Source organism: Pogoniulus pusillus, chromosome 18, assembly GCF_015220805.1.
Source record: "Pogoniulus pusillus isolate bPogPus1 chromosome 18, bPogPus1.pri, whole genome shotgun sequence".
In the NCBI taxonomy this organism is placed as follows: Eukaryota; Metazoa; Chordata; class Aves; order Piciformes; family Lybiidae; genus Pogoniulus; species Pogoniulus pusillus.
The window spans coordinates 24,251,662-24,269,407 of record NC_087281.1 but is presented as its reverse complement, the minus strand read 5'-3'; the positions used below and the strand labels follow the sequence as shown (position 1 = coordinate 24,269,407).

At 44.6% G+C, this 17,746-nt stretch overlaps 2 protein-coding genes across 3 annotated transcripts in view; both read right to left on the bottom strand.

Annotated features, from left to right (window-relative positions):
* The window catches only part of CMTR1 (cap methyltransferase 1), a 28,771-nt gene extending 25,735 nt beyond the window's left edge, over positions 1 to 3,036 (bottom strand). The window contains exons 1-2 of one of the 2 annotated variants that reach the window (XM_064158830.1): positions 2,916 to 3,036; positions 1,426 to 1,606 (exon numbers count right to left, since the gene is read on the bottom strand). The gene's annotated coding sequence lies outside the window, so the exon portion shown is untranslated. Of the gene's footprint in view, positions 1 to 788; positions 1,030 to 1,425; positions 1,607 to 2,915 lie in introns of those variants that run through there. The other variant, XM_064158829.1, reaches the window with a different exon arrangement.
* Positions 3,037 to 3,132: 96 nt separating this feature from the next.
* RNF8 (ring finger protein 8) lies at positions 3,133 to 17,505 on the bottom strand. Its single transcript, XM_064158220.1, has 9 exons — positions 17,303 to 17,505; positions 16,125 to 16,128; positions 15,591 to 15,719; positions 13,546 to 14,283; positions 12,383 to 12,445; positions 11,498 to 11,587; positions 7,462 to 7,569; positions 6,317 to 6,521; positions 3,133 to 4,373 (listed from the first exon to the last, which is right to left on the bottom strand). The coding sequence occupies exons 1-9, from the start codon at positions 17,503 to 17,505 to the stop codon at positions 4,252 to 4,254; spliced, it is 1,662 nt and encodes a 553-aa protein (XP_064014290.1). The 3' UTR covers positions 3,133 to 4,251.
* Positions 17,506 to 17,746: the final 241 nt, after the last annotated feature.

The following is a 17,746-nucleotide window of genomic DNA, read 5'->3' as shown; positions in this document are numbered from 1 at the left end:
TACTATCTATCAGTACCCCCAGGTCCCTTTCTTCCTGGCTGCTCTCAGCCACTCTGTCCCCAGCCTGTAGCACTGCTTGGGGTTGTTGTGGTCAAAGTGCAGAACCCTGCACTTGGCCTTGTTCAATCCAGGTCCCTCTGCAGGGCTCTCCTACTTTCCAACAGATCAACACCTGCTCCTAGCTTGGTGTCGTCTGCAATGCAGCTTAAGGCCAATTTATTTATTCATCCCCATAGCTGCCTGCAAAATCATTCCAGTTTCACCCAACTATGGCTAAGAAATCTATTCCCTCCCACCATAAACTCATTCGCAGCAAGCTCCTATTTACTCGCTGAAGTCAGTTTAGGTGTTTTTCTCTTGCTTATCTTATCTGTCACAGTCTGAAAGCAACTTTCCATTTCGTGCGATCTCTCTGCGGCGTAACGCACTCCTCGCTCCTCCCTGTCAGCATCCTCTCACGATCCCCACCCGCCAAAACCCGCTTCGTTAGTGCCTCTCTGCTCCTGCTCGATCTCCCGGCGCGCAGAGGGAGCTGCGGTCTGCGCCGCGTTCGTGGCACACATGCAGCTGCGAGGGAAAAGCCTCCCCGCACTATGCCGCCCGCACGGCAGCAGCGCCCCGCGGACCCCGCCGGCGCCCCGCGGGCACAGCCACCGCTGCTGCGGCACCGCAGCCCGCGGGCCCGCTCCTCAGCCGGCCTCTCGTTAGCGTCGCACCGCCCCACCTGAGGGACCGCTCGCCCAAGGACCCTGCAGCGCCCCACTCCCGGTACCCGAGGCCACACGAACCGGAGGCGGGCTGCGGGCACTCCCAGGCAAAGGACAGGCAGCGAGGGGCCGCGGGAGCTGCTGGCGGCTCCGCTCCGCGCTGACCCACACGATCGGGCGGCACCCACGGAAAGCGAGGTGGCGTGGCGGGGGCAGGCAGGCGGCTCGAAGGAGCTGCAGCCAGCTCCGCTCCCTGAAGGCCCGGCGGCAGCGCACGCAGCAGCGGTTTCGCTTCCCCGCTCCGGCGCGCCGCTGGCGCCGCCCCCGCCCCGCCCGCCCGGGCCTGCCGATCGCCGGCGCGCGACAGTGACGCACCGCCCGCGACGCCAGCGAGGGCCCCGCGCCGCAGGCGCGCCGAGGGCAGCCCGGCCCGGGCAGGCCCCGCGCCCCCCGCAGGCCCCTCGGGGCCGGGCCGCAATGCCCTGCCCGCTGCCGGCACCACCTGCCGCCCGCCGCGGCGGGGTCCCGCTCGGCGGGGAGCGAGGCAGCTGACAGCCGCGGCCCTTCCCGGGGGAGGGGAGGCAGAGGTGCATGGAGTCATAGGAGGAGTTGCGGCGGGAGGGACGCTTAAGGGCCGCCGGGGCTGGTTTGGGTTGTTGGGGCTTTTGTAAATAGATTGTTTACAGAAAGGTCTACAAAGTGTGTTCACACAAAGTACCTGCAAAGCGTTCACACAGAAACGGCTCAGCCCTTGCCTCATGCTTCTGACGGAAACCCAAGCTGCTCAGGGCTGCAGCAGCGCCTTCGCTGCCGTGCTGCTGGGAATGTCATCGCTGCACAGGAAAGCCATGTCTCGCTCAGACACTTCCTTGACAACGGCAGCTCCTTTCCTTGAGGTTCTGTGAGGCCAATAATGATAAAGGTTTTCACACAGAAAAAAAACGAATGCATGGTTTGTCATGAGCATTTTAAACACACGTTGAGCAGTCTTGCATTCTGGGTTAAACCTGAAACCCAGGAGCATACAGGTCAGTATGCATGTAAAAATCAAACACAGTAGCAACAAATAGACAGGAGCACACTGTTTGGTTCTAAGTAACTGTCAGACTGATCCATCGATCTGCACTTATGCCTCTGTGATGGTCTCTTCACAATCCATTAGTATTCCTTCCCAGCTGTTCCTGCTGCTGTTGCTAAAACTATCGCTCTGAAAGTACTCATCACACTGCATGACAGCTATCTTCCAACAGAAAGCAGCATGTCTTGAACCTGCATCAAGCATGACACCTCCTTCCAAGGAGACATGCAAATCTACAACCAAGTAGAAGGACCCAGAACTTAGATCAAAGGACATCCCAGTATCAGAAACGTGGACACCTGTTCCAGAAGCTCACTGTTCATCTGACACTTTTGTATGTCTAGTCATCAGCTCCGTATCTGACACTACTTTAACTGAGAAACTTTGTGAACTGGGAGGAGAGTTTTGCTTTTGTCAGTAAAATGTTAGGTTTTTTTTTGCCAGTGAACACTATTATTTAGCCTCTCTTTGTGAACCTTTTTATGTTCTGCATCTATCAGTAACATTGCAAAAGTAGGGGAGAGCTGTTGTTTGGTTTGTTTTTTTTTCCTAGTGAAAAGAGGGCACACTCAGAAATCAAACCAAAAGAACGAAGCTGTTACTAAGCAAGGTATTGTCCTCCTCTGCAATATGCCTAAACACCAATATAACAAAGTGAACATACCAGCCAAATGAAACCAAAGAAGCACAGCAACATGGAAGAGAAGTGCGGAAAACAATCTGCAGGCCTAGACAGCCAGAGTATTTTCTTCTTCCTCCTCCTCTTCATCAGGAATGCTAGTTCCAATGCCAAGCCTATTTCACAAGCACTGTGAAGAACACTCTTCTCTCTCAGACATCCTAGAGAGCATATATTTATATAAACTCTTGAAAGTTTCTTTTGTGAAAAGTGAGCAATAAAAGGGAAAGAGGAAAACTCTATATGCAATGACTCCTTTACAAGAAAAATCTTGTGCTAAGACTTTAAGAGTTGCCTGGCCCACAGCTCACCCTACTTCCCCTGCTGGAGTCCAACCAACCCAATCTACCAGAATGCACAATGTACTAAGCATCATTTTTCATGCACTTCTGCAAAGTGAGCCCTGTTTAGGGGAAGAATATAACAACTATGATTGCATCCATTAAATTACCATTGGGGTAGCCACAGGCTTGAAGAGTTGGGTTGTCTTTTAGCAGTCCCTGAATATGCAAGTCACAACTTTAAGACAGTCACACTGCTTAAAGCAATGAAAACATGAAGCAAAATCATTAAAATGAGATAGCCTATGTTGAAAAAAAAAACAAACCCCAGAAACCCACAAAAGCCCTCAATCTGAGACAACTGGGAAAAGAGACATTCAAGACTGGTTGTACCAGGGAAGACTACTGCACAAAGAGATCTGTATTTTTCTTCTTAAACAAAGCAAACATAGAAAGTACATAAGGATAGCCAAAGAAATATTACAGGTGGGATGGGCTTTCCCCATCCTCTTCTCACAGTGTAAAACAGTCCTTTCATCTAACAGCTAAGTCAGAAGTGCATGCCACTGGAAATGGAACTTCGTAGACAAACTGACAGGCAAGGCAAGACTTGCTCAGTCCCTCAGGGACGAGAGATTTGCTGCTCAACACGGCTTTTAAAAATAAACTTTTCCTTCTGTGCATTGTGACTGCCTACAGACACTGCTTTCCTACCGTGCCTCTTGCTGTTGTTGATTCCTAGTAACTCCTGGATGCACTGCTTCCCAAGTCTGAAACTCTTTATGTAAAAGCCTAAAGAGGGAATACAGCAAAGACAGTGTATGAGAAGAGCACTAGCTTATAAATTCTGGAAGATTTTATCTTCTCCACCCCAATAAAAGAGAAAGAAGGAGCATTCACAGATCAAGCAGATGATGGCCAGCAGCTCAGCTTACAACACGTTTAAGTACTTCAGGCTGGCAGGGTCCATAACCCACCTTTTGTTACTTTCACTGCCAGAGGTCTGGGATTACTCTAGCTGCCATGTGAAACTCCAGGAAAACCTACACTGGCACTATCCTGATTCATCTCTCACGCCTGCTGGTGGAGGGATGGCCAAGTTCTCAAATAGCTTGGGCCACACTGTCTGCTGCCTGAAATAAGGGAAGCTGGTGTACACATTTAAACATTCACTAAGGAAAGGGCAGTGATGCAGGTAAGCTATTACATTACACCAAGCAGGTCACAAGCCATCATGACATTGTGCACATCAATTGTCTAGCATAACTGTAGTTTGTCCTCTCACAATCCCAATTTTGGTTTGGAGATCAAGCTTCTGTACATTCATTTAAAAAAATAAGGTCCTTCTTCCACATGCTGCTAATCCTCAGCTGCAGTCTCTTCACAGAGTCTGCCATTCCAGATGTCCATTCATCCAGCAGCAGTCAACCATGAGGTTGGCTCCATGTGGGGCACAGGAAAATGAGTTTGCAGTGACTGAGTTCAGAAAAGGTAGCAGCTTCCATTCTAGGAAGAATCCTCCTCGGAGTCCTCGCTGTCGTAACGGCTGGCCCACATGAAGGAGTAGATGGTAGAAATGGTACGTCTCTCCTTGTCTGTGGGTAATGCCATCAGCACATCCTGTTTCTCTGCATTCGAAATACAGATACAAGAGTCAGCAGGGACCACTGTAGCCACAAATGCTAAATTACTACTCTCTGAAACTTCTAGCCTCTGCCAGTTTGCAACAAGTCTTTCAAGCTGCAGGGCACAGGTCTTTTTGATTTTTAGTATTAGAAGAACAAAGGATTGGGGTTTTTGTTTGCTTGTTTCTTAGGTTTTCTATATGCCTTTTCCCACTAAAGTAGCACAGATGAGGAGGAGACATCCTCTGTCCTTGAACTGTCACATAGCTGGCAATGGAAGTGACTATTACAGTGCCCTGCCAGGGAAGAAACAGGGAAGGCACAAAATGTGGTAAGGAGCTCTCAAGCAAGTAATGGTTCTTCAGGCCCCAGCTAAACCTCCATACATTTAAGAGTGCAAATTGTCCTATTGGTGCTTGTTCTGCTAAGGCTCTCAGGAAGGCTTCTTGGGAAGCTCTGACTGAGCTTTTTGGGTGCTGCTTGCACCATTACTTCTCTTTCAGCTGGTTTCTTAGGAATTTGTACATGCATGGTTATCTTCATCTCAATCAAATTACTCCTATCACCGAATAGAAAGACTGCATAAAAACAATCCATCCTTCCTGCTGAAGTGTGTCACTGTGAAACTATATAAATGACTGTGAGTAGGAAAGCATTTAATTAGAGCATCTGTCACATACAAAGGCAGGCTATGATCTTATTTCCCTTTTGTTCAAACAAGCGTGAAGATCAGTGGTTTATCAAACAGCAGTAACGTAGGCTCCAATGATGCACCACTTATCTAATCACCATTAGCTACCTGCTAAGACACTCCAGCAGGGCTCTGGCATACTCTACAGACAAAAGTATTACACAAGACCAGCGTCAGTTCTGCAGAAGTGAAAGCCAAGCTGGGTAGTTTGAGTAGTGTAGCATTTCCTGATGGAATCAAACTGAGATGGTGCAACAGCTTATAGTTTCAGGTTTCAGTAAAGACTGATTAGTGATGTCATTCCATGTCACCAATGAGAATCTTTTAATTGGATGAAAGGCTTACAGAATCACAGAATGTTAGGGGCTGGAAGTGACCTTGAAAAATCATCTAGTCCAAATCCCTGCTAGAGCAGGGCCACCTACAGTAAGTCACACAAGAACACATGTAGGCAGGTTTTGGATGTCTCCAGAGAATGAGATTCCACAACCTCTTTGGGCAGCCTATTCCAATGTTCTGTCACATACTGCAAAGTGAAGGATCACACACTCACCTTAACCAGAGGAAAACAAAGCAATTACTCAAAGGAACACAGTACAGAAATTTGTTCGGGAGTAGCAGGAAGAGACTTCTACATTTCAGCACCTAGATACCAGTGCCACCTGCTCTACAAACAAATTTGGAAGAGGGAATGCAGGACACAAAGACATCATATCTGAGTTTTACTTAAAACCATCACCACCATACAACTACAACTAGGCAAAAGGTTATGCATTTAAGCCATGGCAACTTTCCTTTCTCAAAAACTAGCATGGCAGAGCAGCTGCCAGTTCAGCCATACACTTATGTGACAGTAATGCTCCCTTTGGAGACTTCCTACATAAATTCAGCACACTGAAGAGAATTCAGTTTCTCATCAGGCACTGCAATGATATAGTCAACAGCTTAAACAAAAGATGCCTGAGAAATTTCTGAAGGGCCATTCTATCTAGTTTTGCTTTTTCTTAGTGATGTCTTTGAAACAATGGAAAATTGAGCATGGTCGAGTTGTCCTGCTCCCTTTTGAAATCCATAATAAAGTCTTTTTCCAAACTTCTGGTGAATTCCATTTTACTGTTCAGTAAATCTATCTCAAAATTGATTTTCTAGTGCTTCTGCTGCATTCCCCAAGCATCTCCTTGATATATAGCTGCCAAGAAAGTTGTACAAAATAGGTGGAATGAGAGGCATCATGCCACATCCACCCAGCCCTCACCTTTCCGCTCTCTGATAAGGCTGAGGCGATGCTCCTTCGTTTCCACATCCAGTTTTTCTACCATCCTGTCAATGCAGTTATCCAGCACCAGGGAACGTGTCTTTGACTTGATCTCCTGCCTGCAGATAGGACACTCCACTTTACGTTTTGTCCACTCATTAATACAGTAGGAGCAGAAGCTGTGTGCACAGTTCAAGGTGACTGCCTGTGGAATTCAACAGGAGGCTATCAGAGCATGCACATGCAGACACTGACAAGAAAAGATACGGTCAGAAAAACATTAGATGAACACTTCCTACAAAGAAGGTGGGGAGAAGCCCAAAGCCCCTTTTCTTTAGTCTTCTTAGGGGTTACACATAAAAATTCTCCTATGCCAGAGGGCAGGTAAGTTTTACTAGTTGATTAATGGATTCCCTATAGATCACAGAATTAATTCTACTTAACTGTTTCTGACTTGCTATTTTAAACTTCCCAAATTTGAAAATGAGAAATTATGGAAAAATACAGACACAGAACAGCTTCTCAGATCACCAAAAAAACAGAAATTAAAACTTCAGCTAGCTCTTAAGTCATTATAACAAGGCTAACACTTCAGATATCCTCTAGTAGAAAGGACTGCAACAAAACTGAAGTTCTAGCAAAACACAAACAGAAGTGACAGTCCCCACTTCAGGCATCATCTGCCACCGCCAGACTCAAACAAAAGTAGACTGATTTCACAAAGAAGGTTTCTCCAAACAACAGAAAGCTTCAGGACTTGACCAAACGCTGCACCTCCCTTCCTTCACTAAGCTCTTCCTGTATCTACACTTGGAGCAGTCCAACCCTAATCAACTTGAAGCAAGGTCCACTACAAAATGATTCTTAAAGCAGGCTGCCTGTAGCAGCTTGGAGCACCATGCTAGGATTAAGTACTCACCTCTCTGTAGGTAGAGACATTAAAACTGAACTTGCTGCCCAGGAGAAGTGCTAGGGCAGACAGAATGGCTTTCTGGACCAATCCTTACCCATAATTCACTGTGGCTCTGTTGAGACTGTTAGCACTGGCAAACTGAAGAAATAAGCTTGAGTATCACTTTAACAGAACTAGGGAAAGTTTCTCAAGCCTCTTCTTTAGTGGCAAACAAATTTGGGTTTAAACATACCTCAATAAAGTGCTCAGAACAGATTGTGCACTGCAACTCGTTCTCCAACACATCAGTCATCTGATTCAACACCTCCTCCTTTTGGGCTCTCACCTTTTCTTTCTCCTCCTAGGGGAAAAACACACATGATCATGTATCAACAAAGAACAAGATTTTACTCAATATAGCATTGGTGGGAAGTGGAGTGTCAGAGAAAGTATTACAACTGAGAGTTGTGCAAGTGTCCATGTGTCAAGCCTACGTGTGGTGGTTAAAAACCCCTCCCTAGCAGCGAGATTGCCCAGGAAGGTTTCCCTACTAACTCCCCCACCCTTCTCCTTCCCACACCCTTATCTCCAACAAAGTAAACAAAGCAGCCCCATACAGCTCTCACGATTAATCGCAGAGATCAGAAAGTGAGCTACCAAAGCCAGTGAGGGGTTAGAGGTAAACAATCAGATTGTGTTACGCAGCTTCAGAGAGAGGAGCTAAGGCAAGGCAGCCAGCAGAGACCAAAGTGTGGGACTCTGTGTTTGTCACGGCTATTTACGCCTCTCGGCAAAACCGGGAGGTGATACAGACATCATCGTTATTTTCTTTGCACAGCCAATGATCTAACTTCTCTCATTAAAATATTCCAATTAGCCTACAACCAGCACACTATGAAATACATAATCTGTAACCTCTCTGCTCTTTGTAGTCACAGCAATTTGACAACATTCCCATCCAAGAACAGAAGCCATTTCCAGTACTCCTTCTAGCCCAAAGAAGCTATCATCTGGATCAGTCTTTTCAGACTCTTTCAGCCTCTTCTGGGCATGAGTTTGGCTTATGTCAATACAATAGCTGTTCTGATGTACACTCAACGGGCAGAATGCCTCAAATACTGAAACAAAAAAAAAAGATGCTCAAGAATTTAAAACATTGATTTTAACTAAACAATAATTATCATAATTTTTGAGTTAAATTATGCCCCTAGATACCTGCTCTATTTTCTAAGCAGAAAAATTAATCCAATTTAAGCTATACTTAAAGAATCATAGGATGTCAGGGGCTAGAAGGGACCTCAGAAGATCATCTGGTCCAGCCCCCCTGCCAGAGCAGGATCACCTACAGCAGATGACACTGGAATGCATCCAGTTCTCGACTATCTCCAGAGAGGGAGACTCCACAGTCTCCCTGGGCTGCCTGTTCTGTCACCCTCACAGTGAAAAAATTCTTCCTCAGGTTCACACAGAACCTCCCATGCCTCAACTTCTACCTATTGCCTCTTGTCCTGCCACTAGGCATGAACAAGCAGAGCCTGGGTCCATCCTCCTGGCACTCACCCTTTACGCATCTATAAACATTAAAGAGATTGCAGCTTAGTCTCCTCCTCTCCAAGCTAAAAAGCCCCAGCTCCCTCAGCCTCTCCTTATAGGGAAGATGTTCAACTTAATCAGCTCGGGCAGCTCCCCGAGTAGAGAAGAGGGAGAACCACACTTGATCCACTCACCACATCCCTTCTAATACACCCCAGAATGGCTTTGGCCTTCCTGGCCATAAAAGCACACTGCTGGCTCATGGCCATCCTTCCACCCACCAGGAATCCCAAATGCTTCTCCCCTTCACTGCTCTCCAGCAGGTCAGTCTCCTACCTATACTGATATAAGGGATTGTTCTTTCCCAAGTGCACGACTCTACACTTGCCCCTTTTGAACTTCATTCAATTTCTCTCTGCCCAACTCTCCAGCCTGCCTCTGAACTGCAACACAACTCTCTGCTGTGGCCACCACTGCACCCACCTTGGTGTCATCAGCAAACTTGCTGACAGTGCACTCCATGCCCTCCTCCAGGTCATTAACAAATACTTTGAATGAGATGGGTCCCAGTACTGACCCCTGAGAGACTCCATTAGTTACAAGCCTCCAGCTAGACTTAACAAGACTTGTAAAGATAATACAAATAATTAAAATAATAATAATATTTATAATATATTAGTAATATAAAAAATATAAAGATAATATACGTGTGAAGTGTGCTAGTTTGAAGCTAGCTGGAATGTTTTGGTGTACCAAACCTCCAGAGGAGAAAATAACCTGTGCTGAAGCAGCTCCTCCCTATGCTGATCTCTCTGATCAGGAAAAGAACTATGCTTTGTTCACAGATGGTTCCTGTCATCTTGTTGGGAACAAGTGAAGATGGAAGTCAGCAATCTGGAGTCCTACCAGGAGAGTTACCGAAGCAAGAGATGGTGAAGGAGAATCCAGTCAGTTCACTGAGGTAAAAGCTGTCCAACTTGCTCTTGATGGGGCTGAACATGAAAATTGGCCTATCCTTTACCTCTACAGTGACTCATGGATGGTAGCCAATGCTCTATGGGGCTGGGTAAAGGACTGGAAAAAGAATGGTTGGCAGAGGAAAGGAAAGCCTATCTGGTGTGCTGATCTATGGCAGGACATGGATGCACAGCTGGAGAGAACCCCAGTGAAGGTGCGGCACGCAGACGCACACATGGAGGTGAAAAGAATCTGTTAGGGAAAACTGTTTGGGTATTTTCTCCTTCGGGCAAAGGGAAACCTGCCTGAGGGGTGGTGTCTGCTGAAGGTCCTGGTCACACCTACTGGGTAATGCAGGAGAATGGTGAAATCCAGTGTGTGCCACTGAGAAGTCTAACCTTAGCTGAGAGAGTCTAAATTCAGAGTGTATCATACAAGCTGTTAGGAGCTTTCTGTTCTAGATACCATTGGTGCCCAATGAAAGACTCCACGAGAGAATCTACAGTGTGTGAGCATGAACCCAGCGTCACCTGGGAGCCTCTGTTCTCCTCTCGTCTGTGAGGAGACAAACTGTGAGCTGTTTGCTGAGCTTCTGAACCACCTACATCTGAGATGGCCAGAATCAAGTGTGAGCTGAACCTGTAATACTCATTAGTGTGAATACTGTCTTAGATTAGATCAGAGAGTTCTCAGTAATACTCTGAGTGGACAGGGGTAGATTGTGCTAGTTTGAAGCTAGCTAGAATGTTTTGGTGAGGAGGATTAGATCACAGGCTGTGAAAGAGAAACAAAGGTTATGTCTACTTCACTCAGGCTTGCTGAGATGTATAAGAACAAGAGTATAAACATGGGCAAGGCATTCAGGCACTGCCTGGGCTCTGGGCTGCATTTTCTCTCTAACTTCACCTACAATCTCTCTGATTAATCCACTCGCTTCTTAACACCCCTGGCCGACCCTCCATTCTTCCTTGGGGCACAAGGCAACGTCTGGGGTAAGGTAGAGGGGTGGGAAAAGGTGGAATGGCGATTGAGAGCCCCTCCTGGGGACTCAGGTTTCTGGGAGGGCTGTTGTGTTTCTGTATTACCTTTTACCTTGTATATGTCTGTCTATAACTGTATGTACTGTAAACACCTGCTTGTATATTCTGCTAAGCTGTAAATAATAAGCTTCATTCAATTTCCAGAGCAGGCTGAGTCTAGTCTGGGTGATTTCCAAAGTGTGGGGGGGTGGTAAAACCCAAACCATCACAAAAAGGTAATATAAAAAAAGCATAAAGCCAAACAACCAGAAATGGATAATGTGGTAATTTCCAAGAGTAAGATCCAAGAAAGGATCTCCTCAATTATTTTCCCACTTACCACCTTGTGTCAAGGCCATGAAGAAAAGTGGATTATCTCATTCATTATTCAAATTCCAGGTTGTTCCAACACCACAATGTTACTTAAATGCACTCTAACTAGAAATGAAACACCTCACCTTTAAACATGCTTTTGTTGGTTTGTTTCAAAGAAAGGGTGGAATGGGATCAGTTTTCCTGCACGACAGAGTTCAGGTGCTATGGCTTTCTTTACAACTGAGAAAGATCCAGTCATGACTTGTTCAATGACAGCTTGTGAACAGAACAACATGCATCACCCCCCAACTCTAGAAACTAGAGCCAGCTGCCACCTCAAAATATAGGAGTTTTCACTATGGGAGGCAAAGTACAATAAAGACAAACATTATATAAGCCATTTCCTCTAATGCAGCACACCACATCTCACTTACAAACACAACTGAGAATTCAGTCACTCTTTACCTTGGTTTCTTCCAGTTCTTTATTCTTGGCTCGAATTATCTCCTCAAAATCTTTTTTACTACGGCTCAGCTCTTCCATCAAAGCGTGGTGCTGTAACAACACAATCTCAGAAACTGAGTGTCATTATAAACTATCCTATTAATTATACAGAATCATGAGTGGCAGCATATTTATTTCTCCTAATCTACTCCTGAAAGAGCAAGACATGTCTATATAAGTTAGTGTATTAAGGCAGTTTAGTCTTAATTTAAAATTGGAACACAGTGACAGTTGTTTATGACCCTCCTAGTGTTAGGGCACTTATCACTCCCTCTCCCAGGTTACTCTTCCATTTCAGTCAGGTTTTAGAGTCACTATATTAAGTGTAGCTGAGATGTCAAGTATCAAGAGGCATTTGACACAGAAGACAAAGCCAGTCACCACATGCAGGGTTAAGTGAAGCTGTTTTCAGATTAGCTTTCCAAAAGGAAGCATCTTTTGGAAAAAGCCTGGAAAACCTAACTCTGTGGCAACCTTTCAAAATCATTCCTAATTGTTTTTTTTCCCATCTGGTTAAAACTGCCAAAACGACTTCCACAAAAGAGTTGCCCAGCAGGCAGACTTCACAAGCCCACCAGCCCGAGGAGCAAATTCAAATTAAAAAAACCCTACTGCAGTAACTAACACTCTCAATCCGAGTTCATATTCTCCCAGCATTTGCTGGCAAATACCAACTCCCACAAAGCAAAGTTTGCTACTTTCTGACGGCAGCCTAGTCTGTAGAGGAAGATCACCCAATCTGCACCTAAGGTGTAGCCTCATCTTCCTACTAAGTGGCCACAGCAATAAGAAACATGTAAATATATGAGTTACGGTTAGACCAAATCTAGACTCCTATGTACTTACCTCTTGCAGAACCTGGGCCAGCTGTTCCTTTAGGCTCTCTTGCCCATGTTGTCTCTTTACTCCCTGGGGTGGAAAGAAGGCAAAAAGAGAGAGAGAAAGAGAATTGAAGAATGCAAGGAACAGAACATTACTATTCTGCACGCTCTCTTTAGAGGACTTGCTACAGACACAGTGCTGGTTTTCAGCAAACCTTGACATGTCCCACAAGTGTCATACATGTATGACAGAGATGGAAACGTAATTCGTAGTTACACACTTGGATCACCTACATGTTACTCTAGCTCTAATGGCACCAGCATGTTCAGAAAAGCAAAGAGATCAGCAACAGCTGAGAAAGTTACAACTCTATCTTTGAGCACATTTCAGAGGCCAGGCATACCTACAACTCCTGTCAAACTCCTTTGTGCCTAAGCACACAACCAGACTTTCTTCACCTAGTCTGTACCAACAGAGTTTAAAGGAAGTAACTAACAGATTATGAACCTCACTCCAAGATGAGTTCTTACCTCCTTTAAACAACAAACTCAAACAGAAAGACTTCAGTTCATCTAAAAAAGCTACTTAGCAATATACACTTTTTTTGAAAGTATGGGGGAAACCCCAAACCACTACATAGATATAGATAGATATACAGATATATATATATATATATATATATCTCCTTCCCAGGACTGAGCCATAAGAAATTCATCTGCTTGGAAAGGGAATGGACTTGCCAGGCAAACTGGGCATTGATCCAGACATATACCAAGACAAATTCACGCTTAAGTGAAATGTTTTTAACTTGTTCTCTATCTAACCACAGGAGAACAGGCAGAGATTTCTGACCTCTTTTATTTTAAAAGATGCTGTTTTACTAACTGAAGGGCCTCACTAACTTGCTGCCATGAACCTGTTTGTAAAAGGGAAAAAAGCAAAAAACCACCCACACAAAGCCAAACACAAACAAACGTTATTTTGCACCTTTTCCCCCACACAGCTCAATCCCTTCTGTCTCTGCATTTTCATTTGGTACATGCTTGGGATTTAACTGCTTGAGAATTTCAATAGGAGTAATTCACACAAGCATTATCTGTTCAAGATCTTATTCTAGACCAGTGCTTTACATTAAGCATTCCACAAAAATTACAAGACACAGACCAAATAGATTACTCCTGTTATACCTTCAGCTTCTGCTGCTCTTTAGAGAATGTCCGCTCCAGCTCTTCCACCTGCTGCTGCTGATGCTCTTGTTCTATGCACAGCTGGTCCTGCAACTCCTGTAGCTCCTGCTCCATTGCCAGGATCTCCTTCTGAGCACATTTTTTGTACTTCTGTTTTACATTCAGAACTGCTGTCTGTTTCTCTTGCATTTTGACCTTTAACTTCATTGTATCTGCTAGAGTTTTCCTCAGCATTTCCAAGCCAGTCCATGACTGTGCAAGGTCACAGTCTTTCTGGACCTTATGCGGGACAGACACAGCCTTCTCAGTGCGTACAGGGCTACTACACACTGGATCGCTATCCACTTTACTTGGTCCAGGATGAGGCAGCTTGACATCCATATTTTCTACTGATTTGGCCTCTTCTACCCTTCCCCGCGATTTACCCAAAGGTTCACTCTCACAGGACACTCTGTTTCTTTTTGATCTGGAGTTTGAAGGGCCTTCTGATTCAAATGTTTCCAGTTCCTCAAAATTAAATTTACGTTTAGATCTTGAACTCTTAGCTCTCCCCAGATCGCTCCTTTCAGCTAGAAAGGGTCTAATTTTCTCCAATTCCTCTTTAATCACTTCATACTCATATTCAGCAGTCTCTCTGTTTTCCAAAGGCACTCCCAATTGTATATGGTCTCCTTCAGTGATGGGATAGGCTTTTGAGGGATCCAGGCGCTGTTTGTTAAGCCAGACTCCATTTAAACTCTGAATGAACACAGAATCAGCAGAATTTAATATGCACTTACAGAACCCTCTGCAAGTTATTTCTAGCAACTGTAAACATATCCAACCTCTTCAGTGTTGCAATCAGAACAAGCCAACACTTTAAATCTTGCAATATCAAATTTATTGGCATAATATCCCATTTACTACAGTTATTGCCTCATATCACACACCATGCATTATTTACGTGTTACAGATTGTGTACAATTACCAACACCACCATTTATATATGTGTTTGTGCAGAAAGAGGAAAAAAAGTGCCCAAACACTTCAGAATTAAGAGCTAACCAATAAAGCCTCTGTACAGATTGTTGTCAAGAGCAGAGATTATTGCAGTAATTATTGTTGACAATTACTGTCAGCTGAATCTAAAGAAGACACTAGAAAATAAAAAGAACCATACTGTAAACTGCTTAATGAAAAAAGAGACAGATCTCTGTATACCAAGGAGTATGTTCTTCTAGAGCTAAGTTCAGAGAAGAAAAAAAAAAGTTAGGCATTAGCTCAAATAACTGATTTGTGCTCAAGATGAACTGCAGATATGAACTGACATCTCTCACAGATTCAATAAATCAACTTAAACCGGTAGCTGTGATCGCACAGAGGAAGTGTTGATCTACCACAGATGTTTCTAGTCATGCATTAATTGTAAGCTTTAAGAGCAGTGTAATAGTAACCACTTCATTCCTCTCTGACTAATCTATTATTGAACCAAACATTCCTCAAATCTGCATGACGTGTTGACTATTTTTGTCTGCCACTGCTGTTTCAAAGCAAGCTACGGAATTTACAGCTTTCAACCCAAATGAGAAAGTGGAGAGATTGTGATATCAAAATCAGCATACTGAAGTCAAAGATGAGGAGTTTGATGTTAACACTTTATCAGCTGAGGAGGACTTTCAGAAGAAACTCATCTGAACATGAAGCATGTGTTTTTCTTACAAGAGATTCTTGTTGTAGTTGATTACAATTAAAGCAATTGTGCCACTACACTAAGGAGTATCAGTTTATCCTTTTACCAGCAGCACAAGAGCATTATCCTTTGGAATACTGCCAACATTTTTTAGATTTTTTTTAAGAGTAACACCAAATGGGTTCACAGACTGCAAAGTCCACATTACAGCTGACTGAAGCTTCCTGCTGGAAGTGCACACAGGCAATGTACATTCCCACTGAACTTCTACCACACTTATATCATGCTGTATCACAGCCCATATGTCATTTGAATGCAAACAGGGCATCCTCTTCAGACAACCTCAGAGTATAAGGTCTTTCATCAGTTTCTGTACCTTGTTATCTTTGACAGTCCACTGTCCTTCTGCATTTTGCTGGAAAACACAGTGCTTACGAGAGATCATTAAGGGGCAGGTTTTTGACACGAGCTGGTAGGTGAGATCTAATCCTCGGCCTACAGTTACCTGGAAATAAATTAGTTTAATAACTGCAATCAACAACAACATAGTAAATTCAGTTTATGTCATTGCAATTTAAGTACAGCAGAAATCTATCTAGATTATCATCTTCTATCTACTTCCAAAGAGGCTAGGATAGTAAGATGTTGATTTACTTTTTTTCCCATTTAAGTTCAAGAGTAGGCAGAAAAGTAGCCTTCCAAGTTTGCAGTATTTTCTTTCTCTCCTATTGAGGAAAATTTGATTGCTTTAAGGCAGGTTGAAGCCTTATTTCATGGAAACCTTCCTCAGCAGCAGTTCTACTCAAAGCCACTTTCAATGTATCCATGCCCTATCCTAGTTATTTCTCAACTAAACACCATTTCTGCAAACCAGTAAAACTGTCTTCTTTCACTAGCTGCACCCCTTCACCTGCCTGTGAACAGGAGAAAAACAGCCCAGAAAACTGACATCCAAAAACTGCACAGGCAACTGTGCCCTAAATATCCAATACTTTGGTAAATCACACCATCAATCTTACAGCTCAGAAACTAAGCTGTATGCAGCCCATACACAGTAGCAAAAATGGCCTAAATGATCTGATTAGACTTTAACAGCATCATGTGACATCATTTACTCACAACATTTCACAGTATCTTATTAAACGTGTTTTAATTGCAGGCTGCCACTCAAAGCATGGCTCTGTTCTCCCTCCACTCCCTTCTTTGCAAGATGACCATAATATGCACTATTCTTATCACCTAGATATTTCTAATTTTGCTATGCATTCCATGAGTTTTCAGTCAACTTGTCATGTAATAGGACAACTCCATGGCTCCCATGAAAAGCAGAAAAAGCAAGACAAGCACTTTTTAGCAGATGACCAGAGTTACAAAAGTGTGCTCCAGTTTTTACATGTTAAAAGAAGGTTGTCCTTCTTTGTAACCTGCAATCCCAACTCACTTGCATCACACCTTCCAATTCCTACACCATGGCAAAATGCTGCAGTCAGGAAAAGTTTCTTCACTACACATTACCAGAGTGGGTTTTATGCAAGCTTTAAAGCATGGACTTGGACTCCCATGTCATAACTAAAAGCAAGGAATTATGTTAATACCATGAAAGTAAACTTTACCACATTATTTTCTACCACTTTATATATATATATATATATATATATAGCCACGTAAGAGGTATGGAGGCTCATGTGGATAAAGACTTCACACTTTAGTTAGAGTCAGTTACAAACTCAGCACCCCGAACTCAACACTTGCCTTTGCCTCCTGGGTTTAAGGGAAAGAACACAGGGATTCATTTAGGCTTTTCAATTCAAAAATATCATCGCTGAAAGCAGCTAATTCCTATACCACACTGAAAGAGGCTTAAAACGTGACCCCATTTACACCTAAATAATTTAAGCCACAAAACCTCAACGAATGACGTTACCATTAACCTCGCCAAAACATCACCCTGTTAAGAAGGACTTTAGTCCACCATTTACATTACTGTGTTAGACAAACAACTTCTATCTGAGATGCTGTTAAACGAAGTTAACAACGAACACTTGGAAAATTTGACCTAACGCCTGGGTCCGAGCCCCTTCGCGTTACCGGTGCCGAATCGCGCCGCTGCCCGCTGCGTCCGCCTTGGGGAGCGTTAACCGGGACAAGGCGGGCTTCTGCCTCGAAGGAAGCGCGTTAAGGAACAACGAGGCTCCGAGACAAATACAGAGGGCCGCTCGACCCCCGCGGCCCAGGAAGGAGCCGGCTGTGAGAGGGCCCAGACCAGGCGGCGCCAGTAACGGCGACCCCATCCCCCGAGCAGTAACGATAGCCATGCCTCACTCGCCCACACACCCCTTCAGGTCAGGAGCCCACAGGGAGCTCGAACCGGCCCGGCTCACCTGCGTGCCGGCCTCCAGCAGCAGCCAGTCAGCGCTGGCCCCGACCCGGCGGAGGCACCAGGCCAGGCCCGAGGCCCCGCGTATCGCCATGGCATCCGCACACCTTAGCAGACAGAAGCAATCACTGCGGCGGCTCCGCCGCGCCTGCGGG

Excerpts from the sequence above, each read along its gene's own strand:
- RNF8 (XM_064158220.1), bottom strand. The coding sequence starts at position 17,505 with ATGGGGTCGCCGTTACTGGCGCCGCCTGGTCTGGGCCCTCTCACAGCC. Across the intron at positions 12,446-13,545 it reads AAGAGCAGCAGAAGCTGAAG|GGAGTAAAGAGACAACATGG; the intron begins GTATAACAGGAG and ends TTTCCACCCCAG. Across the intron at positions 4,374-6,316 it reads CCTTATCAGAGAGCGGAAAG|AGAAACAGGATGTGCTGATG; the intron begins GTGAGGGCTGGG and ends TTTCGAATGCAG.